Source organism: Argiope bruennichi, chromosome 5 (genome assembly GCF_947563725.1).
Source record: "Argiope bruennichi chromosome 5, qqArgBrue1.1, whole genome shotgun sequence".
Taxonomy (NCBI): domain Eukaryota; kingdom Metazoa; phylum Arthropoda; class Arachnida; order Araneae; family Araneidae; genus Argiope; species Argiope bruennichi.
In genome coordinates, this window is record NC_079155.1 from 84,251,938 (window position 1) to 84,276,535 (window position 24,598).

The window sequence follows — 24,598 nt, forward strand, 5'->3', positions numbered from 1 at the left end:
AATATTTAATAAAATTCTGTAACCGTAAAAATAAACACTAAACTACAGAAAACGCGGGATGCAACAAAAAATGAACAAATTGCCAACCCGCGAAAATCGCGGGATACGCAGCTGGAGGGTTAAGGTTAAAGAAACTAACTAAGGTGTCAATTAACAAAATAATTGAAATTGTTGTTGTTTGTGATTTACGAATGACAAACGCCAGCTAACTGAAATGATGATGATGTCGTGTCCGCGTTACCACGGAAAGGGGGTGCAGTAGCTTTTCAGGGTAAAGACCCCTGAGCACCCGATTGCAGATGTCTGATTTCTAGCGCATATGCAGATGAAACTCACACATTCGCTTGCACAACCCCATTTTACAAGGGGGGGGCACATTCACACACCTCACAGAAAGAACAGAGATGAAGAACAACCATGCTCGAACCAGGAATTGAACCCGGGACGCCCAGATCACGGGGAAGATGCGCTACCTCTATGCAAGGAGGCCGGCTGAAATAAAATTATATTTAAGATATCTAATAAACTACAGTCACAAATAATTAGATACAAAACAATTAACCTTTTGCACTCGGAAAAGTAAATCAATGCATAATTATTCACTTAATACAAATATTTGTTTATTGTTCTGAAAAATAAATGCACATTATTGTTTTAAGTCGAATTTCTGTGAAAAATTAATATACATCTTTTTACCATTCTGTAGGAGTTTTTAACAATCAAAATTGAAAAATAAATTTATAATAATATTAAAAATAAATTTATATAATAAAATTAAATATATAATTATATATTATAAATTTATAACAAGACGTCAACCGTCTTGAATGGTGAGTGAGAGGCACTATCCAAGTGAAAAGGGTTAACACATAAAACTGTTTAGACAAATCCTAATGACGTTACATTTCTGACGGCTAGAGGTTGACTACCTGTTTCTTTCAATAACCGCTAGAGGGCTATCTTTCTATTTGTTACAGGTTGTTTATACCACTAACATTTGGCGATCTGAATCTCTGTCCCTCCCCCACCCCCTGTAAGGGTCTGAAAAGAGATACTTTAAGTACCATACATACGTATAAAGTTACTATTTCAACTCACGAATTTTATTTAGTTTATTTATTGTTAAATTTGCATGTTTGAATGCAAATGCACTAGATAATCCGCAGAGCTTAACGTTTTATTTTTACACTGTTCCTTTCAAAATGCAGAAGGTCAGGCTTCTAATATGTGCATACATCTGAAGGATGCTGTCCATTCTTTTCCTTCAATGAAGACGAGTATTGTGACGTCATCCGCTGTCGTAGTAATGCCATGTCAAACCTCAGGAAGGAAACTGGAAAATTCTTAATGTTGCCATTTTTTGTACTTAATATCTTTCTTTGTAATCTGGAGGAATCGTGCATGCGGTGTAAATTACATTTAAGAAAAGGAGCCTTTTTTAATGTTTTCTCAGAGCCCAGACAAAGAAAGATTTCAATGGAGTTATGTTATTATTGTCCCGTCCAAATCTTGCCGGCCGTTTTCCGAGGAGTTTTCGTTGATTTTTATGGTGTGCGTTCATGCTTTTCAGCGAAACTGTTGTTGTTTGCATTTCCTGTTCCTAGATATTTTGGTTAGAATTAATAAAAGGGTTTTTGACGGTGAACTGAAAACATTGTTGTGTGGTTTAACGTACAATAGTTCATGCAACGCGATTGTGCGCAAAAGCGAGCTCTTTTGAGCAAAGCAAGTGAAAGCAAGCCTTCTCTTTTTCCTGAGACTACTCTAGTTTGTGGTTTAGTAATATAATGGAATCCTTGTTTGTTTGAATCCGCTTGATTCAAAGATTATTTCTCAAACTTATATCCCCCCCCCCTTTTTAAAAGTTATTTTAGAGCTTTTTGGAATGAATTTTGTGATTTTGAATTATATTATAATGGCACGAGTGAGATCTACGCTGGCTATTGGCGGATTTTGACAACTGAAGTCAGATTGTTTGGGGGGCTTTTCACGTTTCCTTTCTTGTAAATTCGAATTCGACTTAACTCTATTGTAAACATCTAATATAATCCAATGGAAGTCGTCTAGCATTTTCAGACGAGAAACGATGATTTTTACCGCCTCTACTAAAATCCACACTCTAGCATAATTCGTTCCCAAATCTTATTTATGATGTGAAACACTCGCTTAATGAAACATCCCCCCCCCCCCTTCTTTCTATAGGAGAAATAGGACAGAGCGTTCCAATCGGAAAACGAATTGTAATAACGTAATATATTACTTATGATGTATGTTTTCTTTATTTACAAAAAATTGTATAAAGACATTTGGTACGCTTCAAATTGGTGAAAATTAGACACTACATTACCGTTAAATGAATTTCTATTGTGCACAGTTACTATATTGTTAAGATGATGCTACCCAACATACAAAGCAATAATTTTTCATGTTTTCAACATCTCCTTTATTTTGTTGCTCTGTTGAGTACATTATTTCCTCTTCTCTTGACAAAATCTCCTCCGCACCTTTTTGCTGTGACACAGGTTGTAGTTCCATAAGTTCTTTCGTAGTTCTGACTATATCTTCCCACCAACTCATCCATGTAATTAATATTTATCTCTAGCCTCTTTATCTTGCCGATTTGAGAGAGGTATTACGGAGTGCTTGAACACAAGGTTCTTTATCTCCGGACGTAACAGGTGGATAGAGTAATGGCATGGCAATGAGATTACTTAGTAAGTGGTTGACTCACATTATCTTGACTACAGACATATGTTGATTAAGTCACCACAGACACTTGCTCAACCCCCTCAGAGTCGCATTAAACAACTCTGTTCGGCCGAAATTTCTTCCATGTAGATATAAGGATTTTAAAAAAAATAATTAATGCAGACTGATACAGGGTCAATCCCGCATGGGACGTCACGCTGTCTCTCCCTCATGTTAAGCGAATTGCTTGATTACATTTTGTTTTGTTCATTATGAGAATTTCTCTTTAAACGGCATTTGATTTTACACAACACAATATGTACCACCACCAGAACAGACGTTTGAACCATATGAATTAATTAACCCTTCGCACAAAACATATTGGGTGTATCGCGTGTAGATCATACGATGCTCCTGTAACGTAGCCGAATTTTACGATATGCCTCTTGGTACTTAGATTACTAAGTTCGACAGCTTCATTTAATAATCATGTTTTCTTTAAATGTTTATAATGAATTATATATAATGAAGACAAAGACTTTTAACCCTCCATCTTCTTATTCCGCAATTTCCGCGGGTTAACAGTCAGTCCATTTTCTGCTGCATCCTGCATTTTTCGCAGTTCGGAGTATTTATTTTTATGATTACAGATTTTTATTATATATTATTATTGTGTAACATATTGTATCAGTTCACTTTGTTTGAAAAATATCTGCAAACATCGCGTCTAAGTAGTGGTTTTAAAAAATTACGCAGCCAGAGGGTTAATTATATCAGAAATAATAATTCCATATACTTGTATGAAAAGGATTGAGATGAAATAGCCGAAGATATATTAAGCTATAATTTGCAGTTACAAAATTGAATGAACTGGTTATTAATCTGGACATAAGTATTACAAATAATTAATTGGTTAGAAACGTTACACAAAAACAATTAATGAAACTTATGTCAAGTGTTGCCATGGTAACATTTTAAGTTTATAATAAAATAAAATAATCAATTTTCAACCACGTGACTTTCGTTTGAATTAATACATATACAAAATTTCTCTTTTAAAATGCCAAAAGGCAATTGAATTATTGGAAATATTTTCATACTTTGATCATTTAAAATAGAAAATTAGGCTCGCTCCTTGTTATAAATAATTTTGGCCGGTGTTTGATAAGTCGACAGAAAACGTATTAAGTCATTTGGACGCATATTTGATTAAAGCAGACCTAGAACAGACATTTCAACTAAATTGAATAAACATTTTTTTTTATTTTAATTATTACTATTGTAGCAGTATGGAGTTTTCCCCCATCCTTCTGAAATGCATTGTAAATCTTGAAAATCGTTTTAATTTTGTGATTTTTTTTTAGAATAAATTTGAACATATTCTTCATCTTGATACAGATACTTAGCCTTGATAGAATTCGATGCACCGGAAAGATAATCTTTTTGTTGTATATAAAAAAAAAGGTCACTGAATTTAACGAGGTAGCAAATGTATATAAATCTTTACTAAAAATATGTTTTGATTAAGATGACAAGGAAAAAAAATACTTCAAGCATGCTGGCTCGATAAACGGTATCGTTTTGTAGATCTGAATTTAATTTCGAAATTAGATATTCAAATATTTCAGCTTTCATATTACTTTAAATGGCTACATTATCTGTAATCCTTCAATGAAAGAGGAAAAATTTTATCATAAAAAGATCTAATGTATTTTCTTTTATCTCATTTATCTGTTACTTTTTCTCTCTCTTTGGTACTAAAGAAGCATTGATTAAAAAAAAAAAAGATATCTAATCCATCAACGTTTCGTTTCTTTCTAATACCAACAAATGCTATTTATAAAAGAAGGAAAACAAATTCTCAATACCCTTCTTTATTTTACTTATCTCTTAATACCATGAAGAAAAGTCTTCAGATTTATTTCTTTTACTATTTAATATAAAGACAGAAGTTTTGTTATTTTATTGGCAAGAATCGATAACAAAGAAGATTACTTGTGACAGAATTTATTAGGTAACGCACTTCAAATCTATAAATCGAGTTTCGGGAGTTGGAACAATTTCAGAAAGTACTTAAATTTTTTCCCCGATACATTTATTAAAAGTTTACTGTATCAACCTTTGACATTTTTAAAATGATTTGTTAAAAGTAATTTTTAAATTAGTTTGAAAATTTTATATAAATAATTTATAATGTAATTAGTATTTTTATTCCACTATTATACTCTAGATTTTGATAATCTATTGATCCGTAGTTTGAAAATTTGATTTATCTTTGAAAAGAGGGTTGGAGAAAATATCAATAAGATGTTATAAGACCTGTTTTCTGAATATGTGTTATGAATTCTATTATTATTTTATTCAGTGCAGTGTGGTATTTTGTTTATTGGTTAATATGAAACAGACCAGCTTCTTTCACTAGAATTTTGTAAACAAAGCATTTATAATCTGAAAATGTCTTGAATTTCCATAGTTTGAAAACATAATCGAAAAAGTAATCTAAAATACATGTTTGATTGAAATACTTTGATTGAATTAACATAAAAATGTTATTGATGATGTCGTGTCCGCGTTACCACGGAAGGGGGGTGGAGTAGCTTCTGAGGGTAAAGATCCCTGAGCAACCGAGGACAGAAGTCTGACTTCTGTCCTCGGACTAGCTCATATGAAGGTGAAACTCACACATTCGCTTGCACAGTCCCTTTTTACAGGGGGGCACATTCACACACCTCACAGATAGAACACAGGGAAGATGCGCTACCCCTATGCAAGAACGCCGGCAAAAATGTTATTTTGATTATTATTACAAAGTTAGTGATTTATCACATACAGAAAAGATATCCGAAAACTGATCGGTTCATTAATTGCATACTTTGTGGCTTGCCAGTAACCAATAATGAGATGTGCATTAATTGCCAGCGTTAAGTTCAAAACTCTGTACAAGGTACAGTACAAAGTATTTCAAGTATTACAAAGTATTTCAAGTACAAAACTCTGATATGATTCTTTTATTAAGGCAGCAGAATAGAACCCTAGATTATTCAGTGTCGGCATCAGTGCTTCATTACTACCTAAATTGTGTTAAATGGTATCAGAATTTTGATACGGCTCCCATGCTTATCGTTCAGTGCCAGTTTTACGTTTATCGCCAGTGCCAGCTTTGGGCTACCATGCTCATATTTTCATCCACCATCTGGCATCTTATGTCTTAAAAGGAAATATCTGATTAACTATAAGACATCCAGAATTAACCGAGAGTTTTAGATTTTAGACTGTTTATCCCGATTTCAAATGAAATACCCCGAATACTCCCCCCTCCTAGTAACTAATAATATTTTAATATTTATCTATCTGAATCAGTGAATAATTACACTATTTAATCTTCAAATTTCGTATGATTGTTATGTAGATTTGCTATATATACACATGGACTGTAGTTAAAGTGGGTTTATACTCATCCAGGTACAAACCATCCAGCTAGACTACGCATGCACAGAAACTGAACAGTAGCACTTATTCCGTCGAGACAAGAACTTGCTATTGTCCGCTCTCCTACTGCGTGCGCATGCGTGACTTACTGGAATCTTATAAATGGCTGATTGTAGACCCACCTTTATTGCCTATAGATAATTAATCAAAGATCCGATATTATCCAGGTCACTCCAACTGCTATTTCTCTGTCATAGGTAGGATCTAGTCGAGAAATAAGCCTTAACATGATTTTTCATGGATGCCCGTAGTATAAGCCCTACTTCTTAAATAAACTCCAGTGAAGATCTTCAGTTGTCTGTGCGCAATCACTATTGCTGAATGAACCAAAATACAGATACAACACTAATGGATTTTTGATAACAGGCATAATCAAAATAAATTTCGATCATGTGGTAGTGTAAGTGCAAAAAGAAAGAGCTATCCAGGTAGGTACTAAAAAGCAATTTTAGGAGACTTAAAATTCTTTCAAAAAAGAGGTCTTTGGATATCCCCAAAATGGTATTCAGAATGCGATAACCTCAATCCAAACAGGTGGACGAGGGAAATCCCAAGAAAAGTAAGTGCGGATTAAGTTAGTAATCATTATTTCTTCAGTTGAAAGACATCATCTGTAGGTGCATTATTGCTAGAAAAAAAAATTAAATTTTCTCTGATATGCAAGGGCGCAGTATAGCCAAGTATGACTCTTGAGCCAATAAACCACACGAAACCAAAACAAACCTGATATTCAAATGTTTATTCTTGCAATGGCATTACACACTAGAATATGGACACAAGAATACAAAACATCACAAAGTATAAGTGACTTTATTCCACGATATAAGTTGATTCTTTTACATGAATAAATGCGAACTGCACATGGAAAATTTTAAGACATTTCCTAAAAATAAGCTGTAATGCCTTTTTTTTTGGGGGGGGGGGACTGTCTTAATTTTGGAGAAACACAGTATTTCCAACACATTATTGCCCTATATATAAAGCATCAAAGGCATCTACGGTCACTTTAGATAAGAAAAAAAGTTATGCTGTGAAATAAGTTCCAGCACTTCTAAATCCTGGTTGGTCAGCATTCACATTATGCAACTAGTTAGCTTATTTAATTCCGGACAAGGAAAAAGGCCCCCGCTCTAAAATTTCAGTCGGCTTGTTGAATGAGGGATGGCGTCATAGCAAATGCAGCAGCGTATTATTCTAATCTGTGAGTCACGTATATTCTCTCATCTTTAATTTTACTGTCAGCCATCCGCGAGTCGAAATTGCTATCGCTGAAATAATGGAAAGTTAGCCCACGCTTCTTAACATGTGGATTCTTCATTACAGTGTAAAGATAAATTCAAATTATTAATTCCTTAAAAATAGTGTGTTGTACATGCATATTGCTTATTGATATTTTAATCAGTTAATTTTTTAATTGCATTATATATTACGTTTGCTTCTAATAATGTATAATAAAAGTAATTGGTTATAATTTATTCATCAATAGCGTTGGGATCCCCCCTCCCCCTTCTTCTTTTTCAATTTGTAAATAGTTCGTTAGCTTCATTTGTGCTTCAATAACTAATCATTTGTTGAAAAATATTTATGCATTGCTATATTTTCTTTGTATCCGTCGGCAGTGTAAGTTGAAAGTGGCAATTTAATCGTTGTTGTGTTTTATCTACTTCTTATTTCTTCTTCATTGGTTCTTATTTAAGGAAGGCTTGTCCATTCAACTGAGAGTGTTATAAAGGATGGCCCAAGATTTCAATTTGCACCATTCGTGCAGTAAAGCGTTGGCAACCCTATTAAAATAAACACATTTTGACAGCTGATAGTTTAGGGTTAGTAAAAACGGAGCGTTACACGATAGAACAACGTGTTAACGCAAAATTTGAATTAAATAAAAGGCATAGTTTTTTTCTTTAAATTGTTATATTTTTATTGAATTGTAAAGCAAACAGGATAGCGTTATGTATAGAATAACACATAGGGCAAATTGCCTTCACGGCTCTGCTGCCACATACGCACTCTTTTGTCGGAATTTTCCATGACCGTTTTGCATAAATGTGACTGAATTTTGCTTATTCAACTTTGAATTTCCTCCTTCAATGCACGCTTGTTTGGCTTGTTTGTGGGCTTGTTGGCATAGACCTTTTACTTCAAACAATCCCATAAAAAGAAATCCAATAGTGTTAAATCACACGATCTAGGCGGCCAATTCTCAAATTTTCGAACTCTGGCTACCAGACTTTCATTATTTTTGAAATATTGTTCAACAATGAAACCACGTTGTTTTATTGTGCAACATTTCATTTTTACTAATCCTAAACTATCAGTTATTAAATGGTTGCCAACACTTTACTGCACGAATGGTGACAAAAGCAAATCTTGCATTAATTTTGAGACATCCTTTAGAATGTTAAAGATATTGGTGAATTTCAATCATGAAATTTTTTAATGATAGCAATTTTAACTATAAATTCTTAAATATTATCTAGACATATATGATGCTTGGGTACAATAAATAAAGCTTTCAAGTGTGTTGTTAAAAAAGACTTTAGGCGATATTAAAAACAAACGATACTATGTATTTATTTGTCGAATCCGATAATGTTTATTTTTGAACTTTTAGTTGAAGAGAAAAAGGCACGAATCAAGATTTTCAAAGCACTAGAATTTCTTTATAGAACATTTTCCAAATATTGGACCAGAACTGCTTGCTGATGAGTATTCTGTTAATAAATGGGACGATTTTATATTTACATGGGTTAATAAAAAAATATTTAAAATGCAGTACAGAATGACTATGAAATCCTTTTATCTTTATTTCCGCATTAACTTTTTAAGTCTTTAAAAGATAATCCTCTGAAATCTGTCTCTGAACGTGATAAGTTGATTCATCTTAATGTACATTATTCCGTTCAATTTAGCTGCGCGCTGGCTGTCTTTGGCGACGTTATCTTAATGAACTTCCTTGAAAACCACTTCACCGCAACTTGACCATGCCCATGTTTGTTTCCTAAATTTTATGCAAGAATGCCTAACATCAGATAACTCAAGAATGATTATTTTATGATTTTGTTCGTTTTTATGCATTTTTTTTTTATCTAATGACGTTTCCCAATATTCTAGGAAATTTATTGATAAATCAAAATGATATAACCAAGGGCAAATTTTAGTATTTATAACCTTATGGCGATTTTTATATTTTCTCTCCATATCACAATAATGGATGGAAAATGGAAGGGGAGGGAGGAATGGAAGTTCGATGGAAAATATTTGTAAAAGGGCGGTTCAGTGGTCGTGTTTATAATAGCGTGTGGTTTTACTGTGAATGTACGCCGGAAACTTTATAGAAATTTTTAAGTTTTTACTCGTTAAAAAAAGACTTTAAACAGCTGTAATGCTAAACCACAGATATAGATTTTAATGTATGATTACTACGATGAATTATATAATTTCCAAAAGTGATTGGATGAAAATATGTTTAAAAAGTAATAAAATTCAATCAGCGATTTAGAAAATGAAACGAAATTGAAAAATAGCATCTATAAATTTTAACTGGTATTTAAGTAATCTATATGTCTTGACATTGCTTATTTAGTGCTAATTAAATTTTAATAGGGTAACTGATTTATTTTATAAAAATAGCGCAAGGAATAATTAAAAAAAAAACATTTTTATTATATCACCTATTTACAGCTCTTTTTTTTTTTCCTTTATTCTAATAAAAAAAATCATTATCTTGTTCGCCATTCTGCTTTAATAAGGTTTTACAAAATTTAGTTATGAAATAGACACTGTGGTTATGTAAGCTGTAAATAAAACCGATTAAATATTGAATCAGTTGACTTATGGATATTATCAGTACAGAAAATTTTATATCGAAGCTCAGAAAGAGTTTAAGGGTTATTAAAACAAAAATTTTTTTTAATTAAATTTATTGTTAAGCAAATTCATTTTTAGAAACTTAAAAATATAACTTCTTACTAATGTCGTAGTAAAAACAAATATTAAAAAAGAAAAAAAAATGTCGAGAGAAAAATTTATTATATTGCGCTCTTTTATTTGTAATCCACTGTTGGTGTCTTGAATCCCACCCTTGCCTTACTCTTTTGTTTACCATCTTTCACTTTATTTAACACTGATGTTCAGATCATTGATTTTATAACTAGTTTTAGGGATTTTCTTTCTGTTTTGGCGCATTACAGCTTAGCATATCTCCTTAGAATCCACGCTATAAAACCATAAACTTAACGAAAGCAAACTCGAACTTGCAATGGATTTAATTACCACCTTGAAATGCACAGTTGTAGAACCACTACTAGTTCTCTGATGATCTGTCTGTCAGGTTCCGGAAATTCAAATTTCCTAACTGCTTTAATCGCCTTTCTTTGGACTAAAGTCATTCTTTATTTCAGTTTCTACCCCCTCTTACGTGTTCCAAATGGGTCGTAATCCTTGCTGGGCTGGTTTCTGTCATTGACCCTTGGAAGAACTTGCCTCGTACTGTTGTGACTCATGTCATGCACATCCAAAGGGATGGTTCTTTTAGTCACAGAGGCAGGCCGATTGACTCCGCTTGCTTTCTCAGAAGAAAATCTCTTCTGAATAATTAAATGAAGCAAGAGTTTGATTAATGCCTTTCTTTCTTTCTTTTCAATTCATCTGATTCATGCAGTCGTGAAAGAAATTCCATGTGGGAGAAAAAAAGAACACCAAAAAAATATTATTATATGTTCTTAGGAATTGAACCTGATTTTGTAGTCTACCGTTTTATGGATATTGTGCTAACTGAAGTAATCAGACATCCTGAATCTCGAGTTGGGACCCTTGAAACTTAAGCACACCACCTAGGATATCAGCCGGGTGTTGGATAAAAATAAATATATTACGTCTTACTTAAATTAAATTATCTTTAGACTGAATGTTCCATAATGGTAATCTGGAATAGGATAACCCTATGCTGTGTATAGTTAAAATTAAAAAGGGGAATTCTGCAGAAATTTATTTTTTGCTATTAAACTTTTCTCTGTGCCATATCTGTGTAAAAACTGTACGTCCGGGATGTTTAATTCAAATCTTAGGTCTAAAATCAGATTTTGGGGCAAAATTCACTATTAATGATCCTTTTCTTAGATGTTTTGAAATTAAAACTAAATCTATAAATTTGGAACTTTATCAAAATTGTGTGTGTTGATGTTCATATAATTTTTTATAGTTCTTGTTATCACTGTCGATTCACTTAGTCTCGATATATGTTGCTTGCTAAAGTTTGACTTATTTTTATTTATAAAGTAAGTTTCCTTAAAGTATGATACATGTTAAGTCCGTTGGAGTCAAACGTCCTCACGTTGGTGTTGTGTGTAATTTTGGAGAAGTGACGGGATGCCAGTTCATGTGTGGTCCTTGTTACTGACCGCCGCTCAGAGTTGCAGGGTCCGTTGCAAAATAGCTTTAGGTTGCTTATAAACGGTTCTTAAAATATCTAAACTTAACTATGAATCTTAAATTTGAATTGGATGTCCTATATGAATTTTTGGATCGCAGAGAAAGAATTTAGGGAAATGGTAATAGTGAGTGTCACAAAGAAGAAATCTGTAAAGAAAAATTTTCTCTGTTGTAAGTGCTTCAATAAAAAAATCTGTAATCTCACCGAGAAACATTCTTAATTTGAAACATTTAATCAAAAATTTCAATTATTTTCATTAAAACAATTGTTATACTGCTTGGGGTTTCGAGCGTTTTTCAAGCTGAAATTAATTCACCAGTATAAAATAATTAAGAAGCTGTATTATAATTAAGTAACATTTTAAAAATTCTACATATAGTTAAAGAGTAAATGATAATACAAGATTCTTCATTAATTTTGTAGATTTAATCCAGTCTGTAGAAGTCAGACGTTGCTTCAGAAATATTATTAGAGTTCCGAATATATAATCAAACACTCAAATGAATAAATGTTAGAGATTACGCAAAATTTCTTAGAAAGCGATGTTGCTCATTATTATTGGAGCAATGAATTCAAATATTACCACATTTATGCGGCATGCTGCTAACTTTCTATCAAAAGATTAATTAATGACGTTTGAAATGAGATTACCTGATGTAATCATATATTTATTACGTAAGCGTTTGCATGCACAAATGATTTTTCATCCTTTCGTGTTTTGAAAAATAATTGTGGGAACATGCTTGATCAATAGACCTGCCACAACTCGACGAAGCAAATCAATTACGATTGCATTTCAGCTTATTCTAACCAATTTTTAAATGCATTTCATTCTTTATAAGCCAAATACTGCAAATACTGATTTTACCAAATAAGATTATTTCATCAAAGTTTTGAAGAACTTGTGGAATTGCGATTGGTGTATAGGTTGGTAATTATAATTACTTTGAGTTTCATCTTATGCAATCTGTAAGGAGAATTTGGTTTTGGTCAAAATTGGGATCGATATGTTTACTTTGTTGTAGATAACATTTTTATTTCTGTGTATTTAGGCTTAATGTAACAAAATTATATTTTATCCTTTCCCTAAATTGGATCGTGTGACATGTCACTTTCATGTGATTAGCGTAATTGCGAATGAAATTTAGCTTTAAATTGCGCTTTGTCCTGCACTATGAGGTTATACCTCGATTCTGAAATGCAAGATATACAATTGAAAAATTGAATCAAAAATTCAATTTTTGATCGGCATGTAATATGTAATGTAAGCGTGATTCCATTTTGTGTTTCGAAAATCGCAACCTTTAATTTGCAGCTTGTATATTTTTTGCATTTCTTTCTGAATTTATTACATAATATTCAACAGGATAATATTTGGGGCTTGGCTTTATTATATTGTAAATTGCGATATAAATGCAAGAAAAAAAGTGATTAAAATTTTCTGTAAAACAAATTGTTTGACGTGGAGCTATTCATTTGACTCTTAATTGTTTCCTGGGTAATAGGTGCTAACTGAGAAAATATTTTTTCTTTCAAAATTCTGATAAACTATTGAAAATAAATTGAAATTTTAATGTTTCTTTCTGGATAATTTATAAAATGACATTTAGATTTTTTAAAAAAATTGCACTTAAAAAAATTAAAGTAATTTGTGTAATGGTATAAATTTTATTTCCATACAGTTTCCCTCTCTCTAATATCAATAAATTTAAAAAAATATTTTTCGGTTTATTTTACGACAAAACTTTTGATTGCTTTAATTACTATGTACTCATTCGATTTCGATAGTGTTAAATACATTTCTTGTGAACGTTTTGTCACCATTATATAATTAATTTAAAAATTTAAAAATAAAATAAAGATGAGCGAATAAAATCTGAAATATTATCATGTTACGATATTCTGGATTAAAGATTCGAATGCCCTTAAATTTTTTGTTTTTATTATATTAATGTAGGCACTGTACAGCATTTAAGAGACATTATAGACACAAAATGTAGATTATAAAAATGGATTCACTGTACTCTGTCATTTGCACTAATGAATGTTGAAAATAGTCTGCACACCTTAACATATTAACATGTCTCACATATTTTCTTTTCCAAACCATGTAATAGAGGAATAATTAATTCTTCCTTTGATTGTTAAAACAGGGCGAATGTTCGTTGCTAGCAAACAAACATGATACAATAAAACCTCAATTATACGAGCTGATTTCGATCATAACCACCTCGGATAATCGAAAACTTAATAGAGCCTAAATTTTAAATTATGGATCTTTCAGTAGCCAAAACTGTTTTAATTGAAATTATAAAAATAAGTCAACAAATACTATCACGCATTAGCATTTTTTTAACAAACTTTTCTATTACTTGTCAAACTTTTTATAAAGGATTTCATGAATATTCAATGATTTCCGCTGTTTGTTTTGCATTTTCCTAATGAATCTTTGAGAATGTTCGTAAAAGAATTTTTTTTCCCTAGTGCAACGACGCGAAATTTCGCAATACATTTGTTATGCTTTTTTTTACATGAAAATGCATGAGATTTTATGCGATCATCCAACGAGATGTATAGGTTTAAAATATTGTTTTTATTTATTTATTCTCTGAATAAATAATGCAAATGATCAACTCTCGGAAACGACATTTTATGCACGTTCCTATCAAATTGATTCCAATACCAAATTTCATATCATTTTTCTAAAAAATTCGTAGGATTAACTTTTTTTTAAAGTATAATTTGCTCTTACCTGTTCATTTAAAACTAACATCGATTGACTGAAACTTGAATAATCGATGTTCTTCTGTGTAACTGCTTTTTACAGCAATGTTTGATATACATAATACGAACCAATGAATAAGATAAATGTAGTTTCTTACATTTCAAACTGGATTTTAATAGCCATTGACTCGACAAAAAGAGCTGTTTAATGTAGCGTTTACATTATGAAAGTCCCGCCTATACGCCTACCTTCTAAGGTCATGGCCAAGGTCGACTTGACTTCGTGAAAGGGGAAAAAATATATTCTTTTCAAGGTTGTAAAATGACAATTATGTCCTAGTTATTTAAAAATAATTGGCTCCAAATAATTATTCACGGCCTAATTTTCAGTCTTATACTTTACAGAACTAATTTGGTAGATTGTGTTCTACATCTGTTTTTCCAAAAATTGCAATTAAAATCGTTTATTATTATATTTTTTTAAAAATATGATCAATGATAATTTACATATTTTTTGACAAATCTTATCGTGCTCGAACTTTTCGTATTTTTCATGGGTATACTTCTTCAAAAATATTTCATTTTTGTTCGACTTCCAATTCTTTAAGAATTTTTTTAAGCCAATATTAAATTATTTGACTTTTAGATTTTTTTTTTACCCTGTCGAATGGTAAAATATGGAAATGTGGAGGTTAAAATTTTTTAAATGTCATTTTTTCCGTTATTGAGCTAATGAAAATTTTCTATTATTGTAACAGAATGAGTTTTTAAATATATGAAATTGGTACTAACCGGAACTGGTTTACTTTAATTTATCAAGATTTCATTTTTGTATTTCATTTCAACTTTCTGTCGCAATTTCCTCCCCTCCCCCTCCAAATATAGTTGGAGAGTAGATATAAATTTTTAAAATCCCTTGTTTGAAACAAACATGTGTCATGCACATTTTGGAACTGTAGATTAACTGTATAGGAATAATTATAATTAAAAATGCCACGCTTTATTGTCAATAATACTTGTTAGTACTTAAAAAATTATAAACGATTATATAAATTGTTAATGGTACTTCGTACTCAACGACAACTTAAGTAGCTCGTATAATACTGAAAATAATTGTCACTTGTGAATATCATTCTATAATCATTTAAGAAAATTAAGAAATCACTAAAATCATTCAAGTCACTCCATAATAATTCAAGAACCTCAGAAAGTGCACAGTAATTTCTTCGTCTGAGAATGTTATCTTATAGTTAAGGACAACCAATTATATATATAAAGTTAAAAGCACCGTATCATATATGAATGTCGCTTTATATAATCAATGGCAATTCTAAAGAATTCGTAGAAACATAAGCAAACAGACCAGCAATGAGTGACGTAATAAAGGTGTTTCTACATGTCTTTGGATTAGAGAGACTTTAAAGAGTTATCTCAGCCATAGATTATTGGCATTAAAATTTGATTTAAATAAATCAGGTACTTCTAAAGGCATTAAGATCATATTTAGTGCTATTTAATTTCGTATGGTCATATACTTTCACCCCCCCTGCTGATATCTTAAGTTATCATGAACGTTAAAAATCTTATTTGAATGATTTAACAGTATTTTAAGATTGATATTTCTCATTTAAAATATTCATTCATACCTCGTCCCCGCTAGACTTCAGAACTGGGTACGGTTTCTTGCCAAGAACGCTTGAATCATGCCAATCATCCTAAAACTTTCTAAAAGTACAGAATCTTGGATGGCCAAAGGAAATGGTAACAAAACATTTTTTTATAGACATAATAAAAATTTTCGGAATTAACCACAATTGTCAAGGAATCATCAAAAAAAAAAAAAAAAAAATCAACTTGGGTGATCGCATTTTATTTTTAAGTCGAGTCTTGTCCCCTTTCATGATGGAATATATTTTCCCCCTCATTACTTCTTATACCCGGCGTGTACAAGGATTTTTTTTTTTTAACTGAAGAAACGAAACGTCCTTGAAAAATACCTCATTAGTAGAACTTAAAACTTGCTCAAAAGTGAAAAAAGAAAGGGGGGGGGGAAATGCTACTCTAATCTTAGGAAAAAAAATAATGTATTTGTTCATAAGAACTGTCAGCGCGGTTCTTTTTCTTTCCAAGAAGAGTTCAAATTAGCGTAACTTGGATTTCTTCTTGCTATAAGACAGCAATTGTACTTGAATTATAATTTTTTTTTTTTTTTTTGATAAAAACTTATTTTCTATTCTTTTATATTTGAGTTGCTGAAACAATCCCTTTATTTTTGTTCGTTGTAATCCGAAGATAATCTTTTGCTCTTCTTCGTCGACTTTATTTTTTCATTTTTTAAGGTGGAGGGAGGGTTCCCCCCCCCCCCCCCTTCTTTGGGGTAATCTGAACTGGCACCGTCAATCATTTTTGAAAAGTCAGACAGGAATTATTTTTGTTCTTGCGGATTAAGAAAAACTTGAAAAAAAAAAAAATCCTTCTATTAAGCTTTCTTTGTAGATGAATTTATCATTGGCATTTTTTCTCTGCTTTGCTCACTAGAAGCTTTCGCTTATAAAAGTTTGTTGGAACTTAATTTCTAAACATGCTGCCCCAGGAATATTATCTTACCATGTGTATATATTTTTTATGGCTTACCAGACACGTCCTTCAGTAATTTTTTTAAGGTCTTTCAAGATATTCTTCACAGATATGAAACTTAATAGCATTTCAGATTATGTGGAATATTTTTTGCCTTGGAAACTTTGTACTTTTCTTAATTGGACGCAGTTATAGAGTTAAGTATTAGTTACTGTTTTGCGGATTTTGGCTTCACTGTTGCGAACTGTACCTAAATATGTATGATTTGCTGTACAAAATCGGACCGAACTCGATTTTGTGAATTAAAAAAAAAGTCTTTAATGCGATGATTGATTTTAGAGAAATGCTACATTAGAAGTAAATCCTGATATTAGGAAAAAGTTAATTGTATACTTTGACATTTAATTCACTTAAGCAACCGGGAATGAATTACTATTTTATGGATTTTGGATTCATTATTACTGTACTTAATCACCTTACTGTACTTCTATGTGTATTATTTGTTACAAAAAATAGAATAAACTTTTACCCGTTTCGTAATAGATTGATAATAATTAATATTAATGCAACATAAGTATTTTTATTGCAATGTTTCTTAAAATCGGCCGTTACATTTTTTAAAAAATATGCTCTGTATGATATTCCATTGCATCATTACATTCAGTATTTCCTATTTTTTTTATGTCACAGAATTAGCTATTTATTGTTCGTATGATTTATAAACATTTTAATACTCTTAGATCGTATTCGTTGAAGAATTCTTGCTAGCAAAAAACTAATTTCTTCCTCCAAATGAATATTTATAACTGTGACAGGAATAATATTCGTAGTGAAAAACCACAAAATCTATTTTTTAATTATGAAACCAACATGCACTGAAAAGTTATATTGGAATTCTGTTTTCCGTATTACCGCCTCCCCGTTATATATATGATCATTTTCTTGAATAAGTGCCTTATTTATTATAGGTAAGATTTTTCTCCGGTTCAAATATTGTTTATTTGAAATTTAGTTTTGGTAGATTGATTTATTAGAAAATCTCAAATAAAAAGTAATGGATTCGTTGAAATTTTGATTAGAAATAAGCTAAGCTTGTTTTACTCTTTAACGTAAAAAATTTAATTGAAATTGTGATTTTTACCTTTTGTAATTATTTTATTTTGTTTGAGAAAAGAAAAGAAAAAATTAATTTTAAAAACTGGCGTTAACTCTTTTTTTTTTTTTTGAGTAATTCTTTTGTATTGCAAATGAAAATTTGTGTGCTATTAATTCTTGTAATGACGAACTCTACTTGCAGTTTTATGTAAGTAATCCAAGAGTTCATAATTCGAAATTGAAAATCCAACGCTCATTTTTTTAACAAATTGAATACATGTAATTCGTAAAATATTATTTTTAGGTCATAACCTATAGTTCTGGAAAAAAAACTAAATTGTTGTTAAGGTTATTTCACCTTTATGATACCTTATTTATAATAGAGACTAGAAGTTCAAGCCATTTCTATGTAAACCTGTCTTCGACAGTTATGTTCAGTTAATCCACATTTTCACAAAACTGAATATACATAGTTCGCAGAATAATGAATTTGCTTTACAGTCTATGGTTTTGGAAATAAAATGAATTACTGCCATATAAGTTCACCTTTTACCAGTTAACTGTTTTCTTTATACTGTGTGAAGACTGAGAGTTCAGTTCCTTTCCCTGTATACCTGCGGTTTACAACAGCTGCATTTTCCGAGAAAAGATTTCTTCGCTGTCGTACCTACGTAATTATAAGAATGATAACTATCTTGAACTCTGTTAATGCTTTTGTGCAGCTTAGCATATAGAACTCTTTTTACTGACAGTATTTCAAATGCTGTTTCAAAGACAAGGAATGTTTCCAAAAACCGCAAAGTTTTGTAGTATCTTGCTGTGGGGTTTGCAGGTGCAGTAAGTTTTCTGGAGAAAAATATGCCGTTACAGAAATAGTTCATGACCAAACTCTGGCAGTAACATTTCCGTTGGATGTTGGTTTAAATGAGGTTATATCAATAGTTCTTGATCTAGTTGATATGAATGCGTTTACTTTTCTTGTAATCATTCAATGATCACAAGAAAAGTAAACGAATTTCATATTCGCCCAGCTATGATCATCAGTGAAAAAGCAATTTTCAAATTTCAATTAATATGTTATCTGTGGTTGCGTCTCTGTTTCAATCTTTATATATACAATATATAAATTTATTAATTTCGCAGACGATTTTCTAAAGAATTTATATTTTTTTACTTAATTTATTTTATTTTTTAAGGTTAATGTAGCAGACGATTTTGTAAAAGCTGTAGTATCTCTATACATATTATCTTTCTCCCAATAAAATTTGATTTTCCCAGAATGGCAATAAAAATATACTTTATTGTTTGGAAAACGCAAAGATTAAATAGAATAATTTTAAAAAAAATATTTTAAATGTTAATTGAGTTTTAATATAGTCTTTCCGTCTCTCTGAGAATTCTTTTAGAACTCTTGCATGAATTTTAGAATATGATACATATACCGAAATTGGTGCCAAATTTTGGAACAAATCAATCAATAGTAAGATACACTATTCCGATTCATGTTCTATTCTATTCTTTTCACTATTGAAGAAGCTGGTTTGATATGTGTTTATTTGCTTGCCTATAAATTTATCTAATCTTTCTTCAATATTTCTCGTATGGTTTTACTCTTATTCTTTGATTAAATTTAAATGATATTTTATCAAGGAATAAATCTACCTGTTTAGCATCTGAAACTCTTAACCGTGGAGTAATTACGTAGATACTTTTTATTTTAGTCCCTAATTAAGTTAATTATTAGGTATTTAAATTAATTATATAAGCCCTTCTGAAATTCTGGGAATTAATCATAGTTTTGACTTATGTTTAATTTTTTTTGTAGGAATCCTCCTACTTTGGTTTCATTTTTGAATACCACCATTTATCAATGTGGGGAAATTAGCCATATAAATCCGGTTCCCTTTATCCATAATGGATGGGAAGTGGGAATATGGAACCCCCATTATTTTGCGTATGAAACTGGATCCAAATTAATTAGGTAAACGGATGTTAAAATTATTGTGATACACAGTATCATGGAAATGTAGTAAAGTAATTATAAGTTGAAATAATAATTTGAGTAACATATTAATTTCCGAACTTAGTAGTTAAATTCAGCATTTTCAACTTGCCAAATGCGATATAGAAGCACAAGCAGTCATTTAAGCATAATTTTTTTTAAAAATGTAGTATTGCTTGCATATACAAATCTTCGCCTTATTTCAATAATAAAAATGTAGAAACTATACGTTGTAGTTGTGCATAATTCATTTTTTATCAATTAATTTGAAATTTTGACGTTTATTGATGTGTATTATTATACAAAGGATTTTTGGGGGGAGGGATTTTTTTTTACGCGCTGCTTCTTTTTTAATAAAGTTACTACTATCCCAAAGTTCAAAAATATAAAAGTAGAATTTGATTAAAAAATAATTACTCAGAAAATTTCACACAAATTTCTAAGTCTTGAAAATTTTCATGGATATTATTCTTAAATAGTGAAAAAATTTGACAGAAAAAAATTGCTAAGATCTTAGCAAACTGATTCCTTTGATTGGTAACCGACAGTTATTAAAATATCTGTAACAAATATATAATAGATTGTCAAAATTTATATAAGCATTGTTTTTTTCACAGCCAATTGTTTGTAACCTTTTTTCATTCCTTCTTTTTTAGGTTATTTAGTCTTAGTAATTGAAGGAGCTAAACTAATAATAAATCCATCTGGTCAAACACAGAGTCAACCCGCTGGAAAGGGTTTTGGTCTAACATGTCAAGGAGATGCAGACAACCCAGATCTCTTCACAGAGATGAAATGGGTGGGCCCAAAAGGAGAATTAGTAGAAGGGTAAGTGTTTTTTTAAGCAATCAATTCTCTTTGTTATTACTGCTTTAAATGATAAATACTAATACATATTTTAAAGTTTTTGAAATTTTTCAGTAGCAGATTCTGTTATTATAGTCGGTAGAGAAGGCATATCGTACATTGGCCGTTACATGATTTCATCACTTCCAAATGAACCAGTTTCCGAATTGGTCTAGTTAATTTAAATGATAATTTGGACATGTTTTTATTATTACTAGCAGCTTTTGGCGACCAGCTGTTCGTTAATCGTATTGATAGCATTATTTAGTATTATCAATCGCTTAAATAAGCTACGACTTATCAAATTAAAGGAAAGTATTATTTTAAATTATAGTTGCAATGTAAATAAATATGAAGCATTCTGATTGGTTAGATATGCATGCTAAGTGGCGAAATCTGCCCATTTATTAAGCTGCAGGCTTTGTCAGTTATTTTTCGAGCCATTTCGCGAAACTGAAGGATAGAAAGGGGAAGGCGTATCTAAACATCGTGGGTTTTAATTAAAATAAAAATTGGAGAAATCAGTATTGTAATTGGGGATTGGAAACAGGGTTTCTTATAAAAAAAATTTCATAATTATTTTAAATATATAGATTATAATTGCCTTTCATATTTGTTTTTAAAAGTGCAGAAAAATGCAACGTAGTAACTTTTTGGTATCCAGAGCGTCTACAGCCTCCTTATCTCCTGTCACCATGCCACTGATGACATATTAAGTGAGCAGTGTATTAAGATATTTGGGTGTATCATTACATTTAATTAACAAGCCTCAAATGCAGGGTGTTTCAAAAGTTCTTCGGCAAATTTGAAGAGTAGGTTCAGGCATACAGGACAAAAAAAGTAATTTTTGAAATTGAATATGGATTTCAAAAAAGCTATATTGTCTATGATTTAAAAGAAATGGAGAGAGTTAAACGCAGGTTTATTAACACAAATTTACAGTTGTACATTAATTAGTTGTAAGAATAATAACATGTAAAATATACTTAGCCTCGGCAAGCCCTTTAAGCACTTTAATTACTCGATTTTTACTGATATTCTACTTTTTATATCTGTCATGCTGCATGCAATTTATAATATTATTAAGAGATACGATCGGAAATCGAAATTACTTGAAAAGATGAAATTAAGTTTTCTCACCAGAGAAACCTAGCAAAAAAATATGCAGTATTAATACTACTTATAAGTAAACATACTAAAAGATTATTTATATATTTGTCTTGGAAACAATTTTGAAATTATACTGAGGCACCATGAAAAATGATACATGCTCTTTATTTGGACGACATAATCAGTAAGAGACATTTGAGGACGTGCCTTTAGCATTATAATACATTCGAGACGGGAGTTTTCTCTCATTTGGAAAGTGAAACTAGAAAATTGTTGAGTTTGTAATTCTGTGGGGCTCGTAATTAATATTTATTAATAAAAAAATTATTCAAATCCTCCTTTCAGTTATTACTTTGGATTTTTTTTTTTTTTTTTTTTTTTTGGCTAGTTAAAATAATTTTACAGTAATGAAATGATAATAGGGAATGAAGTGTTTTCTTGAAGTGAATTTTTATTGATCAGTGCGGGATCTGACCCGCATTTAAAAAAAAAAAAAAAAAGTCTTGGACTAATAACCGACTTTATTTGCAACATTTCATTCTCTGAACTTTGTCTTTCCTATTAGAACTTTAAAATTGTATATTAATTTGATTTTCTCACCTATTTTAAGAATGACAAAAGTAAAAGCTGAAGCAAAGGGACGGAGTGAACGAGGGTACATTTGGCTCAGTCTCAAGGGACATCGGAAAAATAAATTTTCATATCTTTATTTTTACTTCCGCATATAGGGAATATACAAAAAGAAAGTATGAAAATCATCGAAAACTCCTCGTCGAGAACGAATCTCCATGTTAAGGTCCGTCCCGGGCCCGGTAGAGGGTTTTCTTGGAATTAAATTGTTGTTCCATTGTTCCCCTTCTCTATGTTTACTCATCATTTACAGAACTTTTTGTTGGTCTCTGAGAACAACAGTAGAAAATTTAAAAACTAGGTAGTTCTGTACATCTGCCTGTAATCTTTTTTATAAACACGATAATCTTTTTTTTAACGCACCCCACCGGGAAATGAACTAGAGGAAGGGCATTTGGCATATGGTCCTAAAATTAAAATTATATATTCATTGGTTGGATGAAATCCATATAAGGGAAGGGCGTCTGACCTTAAGCATGTGCACACAATGGCTCAAAAGCGCAATAAACTACTGTGACAAAATTTTTCAAATAGAGTTATAATCACTGGTCTTGTAGATCTGTTGGAAATTTGGGACCAAATCTGTGAAAGATTGAATTATATGTCAGTCTATCTGCTCATATGCGTATGAATGAATAGAATGTTCTAAAAATACAAGCTACATAAGCATGATTTTGAACCAAAATTGTATATTTGTATCAAATTATGAGCACAGTCGAAGAAAGGGCAGGGATAAAAAATGCATGCGATAAAATCGAGGAAAGAATATTTCCGCCAGACCTTTTTGAAGTCACATATGACGAAAGCAACAAAACTATTTTATATGCAAATGTCATTTGATGCACGAACGGAGCACCCGGTCACGATTAGCTACTATCTGCGAAATATAACTAATAATAAAATATTGGATATTGCACGAATGATATAACCCGATTTTGATATATCAGAAATATGATAATTCTCATTCAGTTAAAAAATTAGTCTTTGAATGTAAGTGAAACATAGATTAAACGAAATGTGTTAAAAAAAAAAAAGCAATAGATTTTTATTTAATATGGAGGATACGTTCTTCATAATAAGAAATGGTTTATACGGTGCATAATTGAAGAATTTGTGCTAATTCAAACATGTTTCTAAATTGTTGCGTTGCAGATTCTAATTTTACTCTTATTAAAAGCTATATTATTTTTGTATATGCAACAAGCAAGTGTGTCTGTGCTTTTTTAAACAAGAGAAACAAATCCCGACTAAGCCAATGGCCAAATGTGAGTATTAAATCACGTCGCCACAATGCTTTTATAAACAAAACAATTCAAATAGATAAGAATGTGTTGCATTTATCTTAAGCTTAGTATGAGAATTTTTAATCCGTATGAGAACTAGGGACAGTTTTTTGTCGTAATTTGTGGAAGCATTTTATACGGGAGTCCACTGTAAATTCATGATCTTCCCAACCTTTCACGTTTAACCTTAATCCCACTGAAATGTAAATGTAACCGCATTAACCACCTGCATCGCCTCTAGGAAATATGAATCTCAAATTGAGTTTGCGCGTTACTGACCTTTCTATCCAAGTGTAAAGCTAGCTGTCTCCAATCTGATAACTTTATGCACTCAGTTTATTTTCTACCGATATTTAATGATAAATGTTAATGCGTGTTGTGCGTGCACGCGCATAGGTTCCACATAAATCTATTGCACTTAAGCATTTAAGTTTGAAACACTTGAAATCGTAATAAAGACGCAATACACATCAAAGCCGGAATGTTTTAAAATTTCATGCAGAATTTTTAAAAACTGATATTTGTTATTTTTGATTTTTTCCACGTTCTTATTTGGTTACTTGCCGCCTTTGGCGACCAGCCGGTTCACCAGTATTACAGCTCGCTACAATTTTCAATTAAATATTTTAAGTAACTTGTCTCTTAATAGCTTCTCAAACAAAACATTTTTAATCTTCAAATTTTGATAGTCATACCAAACTTATACTGTTGTTTAAATCG

The 24,598-nt window shown here is 31.1% G+C and overlaps 1 protein-coding gene across 4 annotated transcripts in view; it reads left to right on the forward strand.

The window, feature by feature from the left end:
- The window catches only part of LOC129968460 (fasciclin-2-like), a 92,081-nt gene that overhangs the window by 37,942 nt on the left and 29,541 nt on the right, over window positions 1-24,598 (forward strand). For all 4 annotated transcript variants that reach the window (XM_056082347.1, XM_056082349.1, XM_056082348.1 and 1 more), the window contains exon 2: window positions 20,666-20,837. In XM_056082347.1, the coding sequence (XP_055938322.1) occupies window positions 20,666-20,837 (172 nt within the window). The remainder of the gene's footprint in view (window positions 1-20,665; window positions 20,838-24,598) is intronic.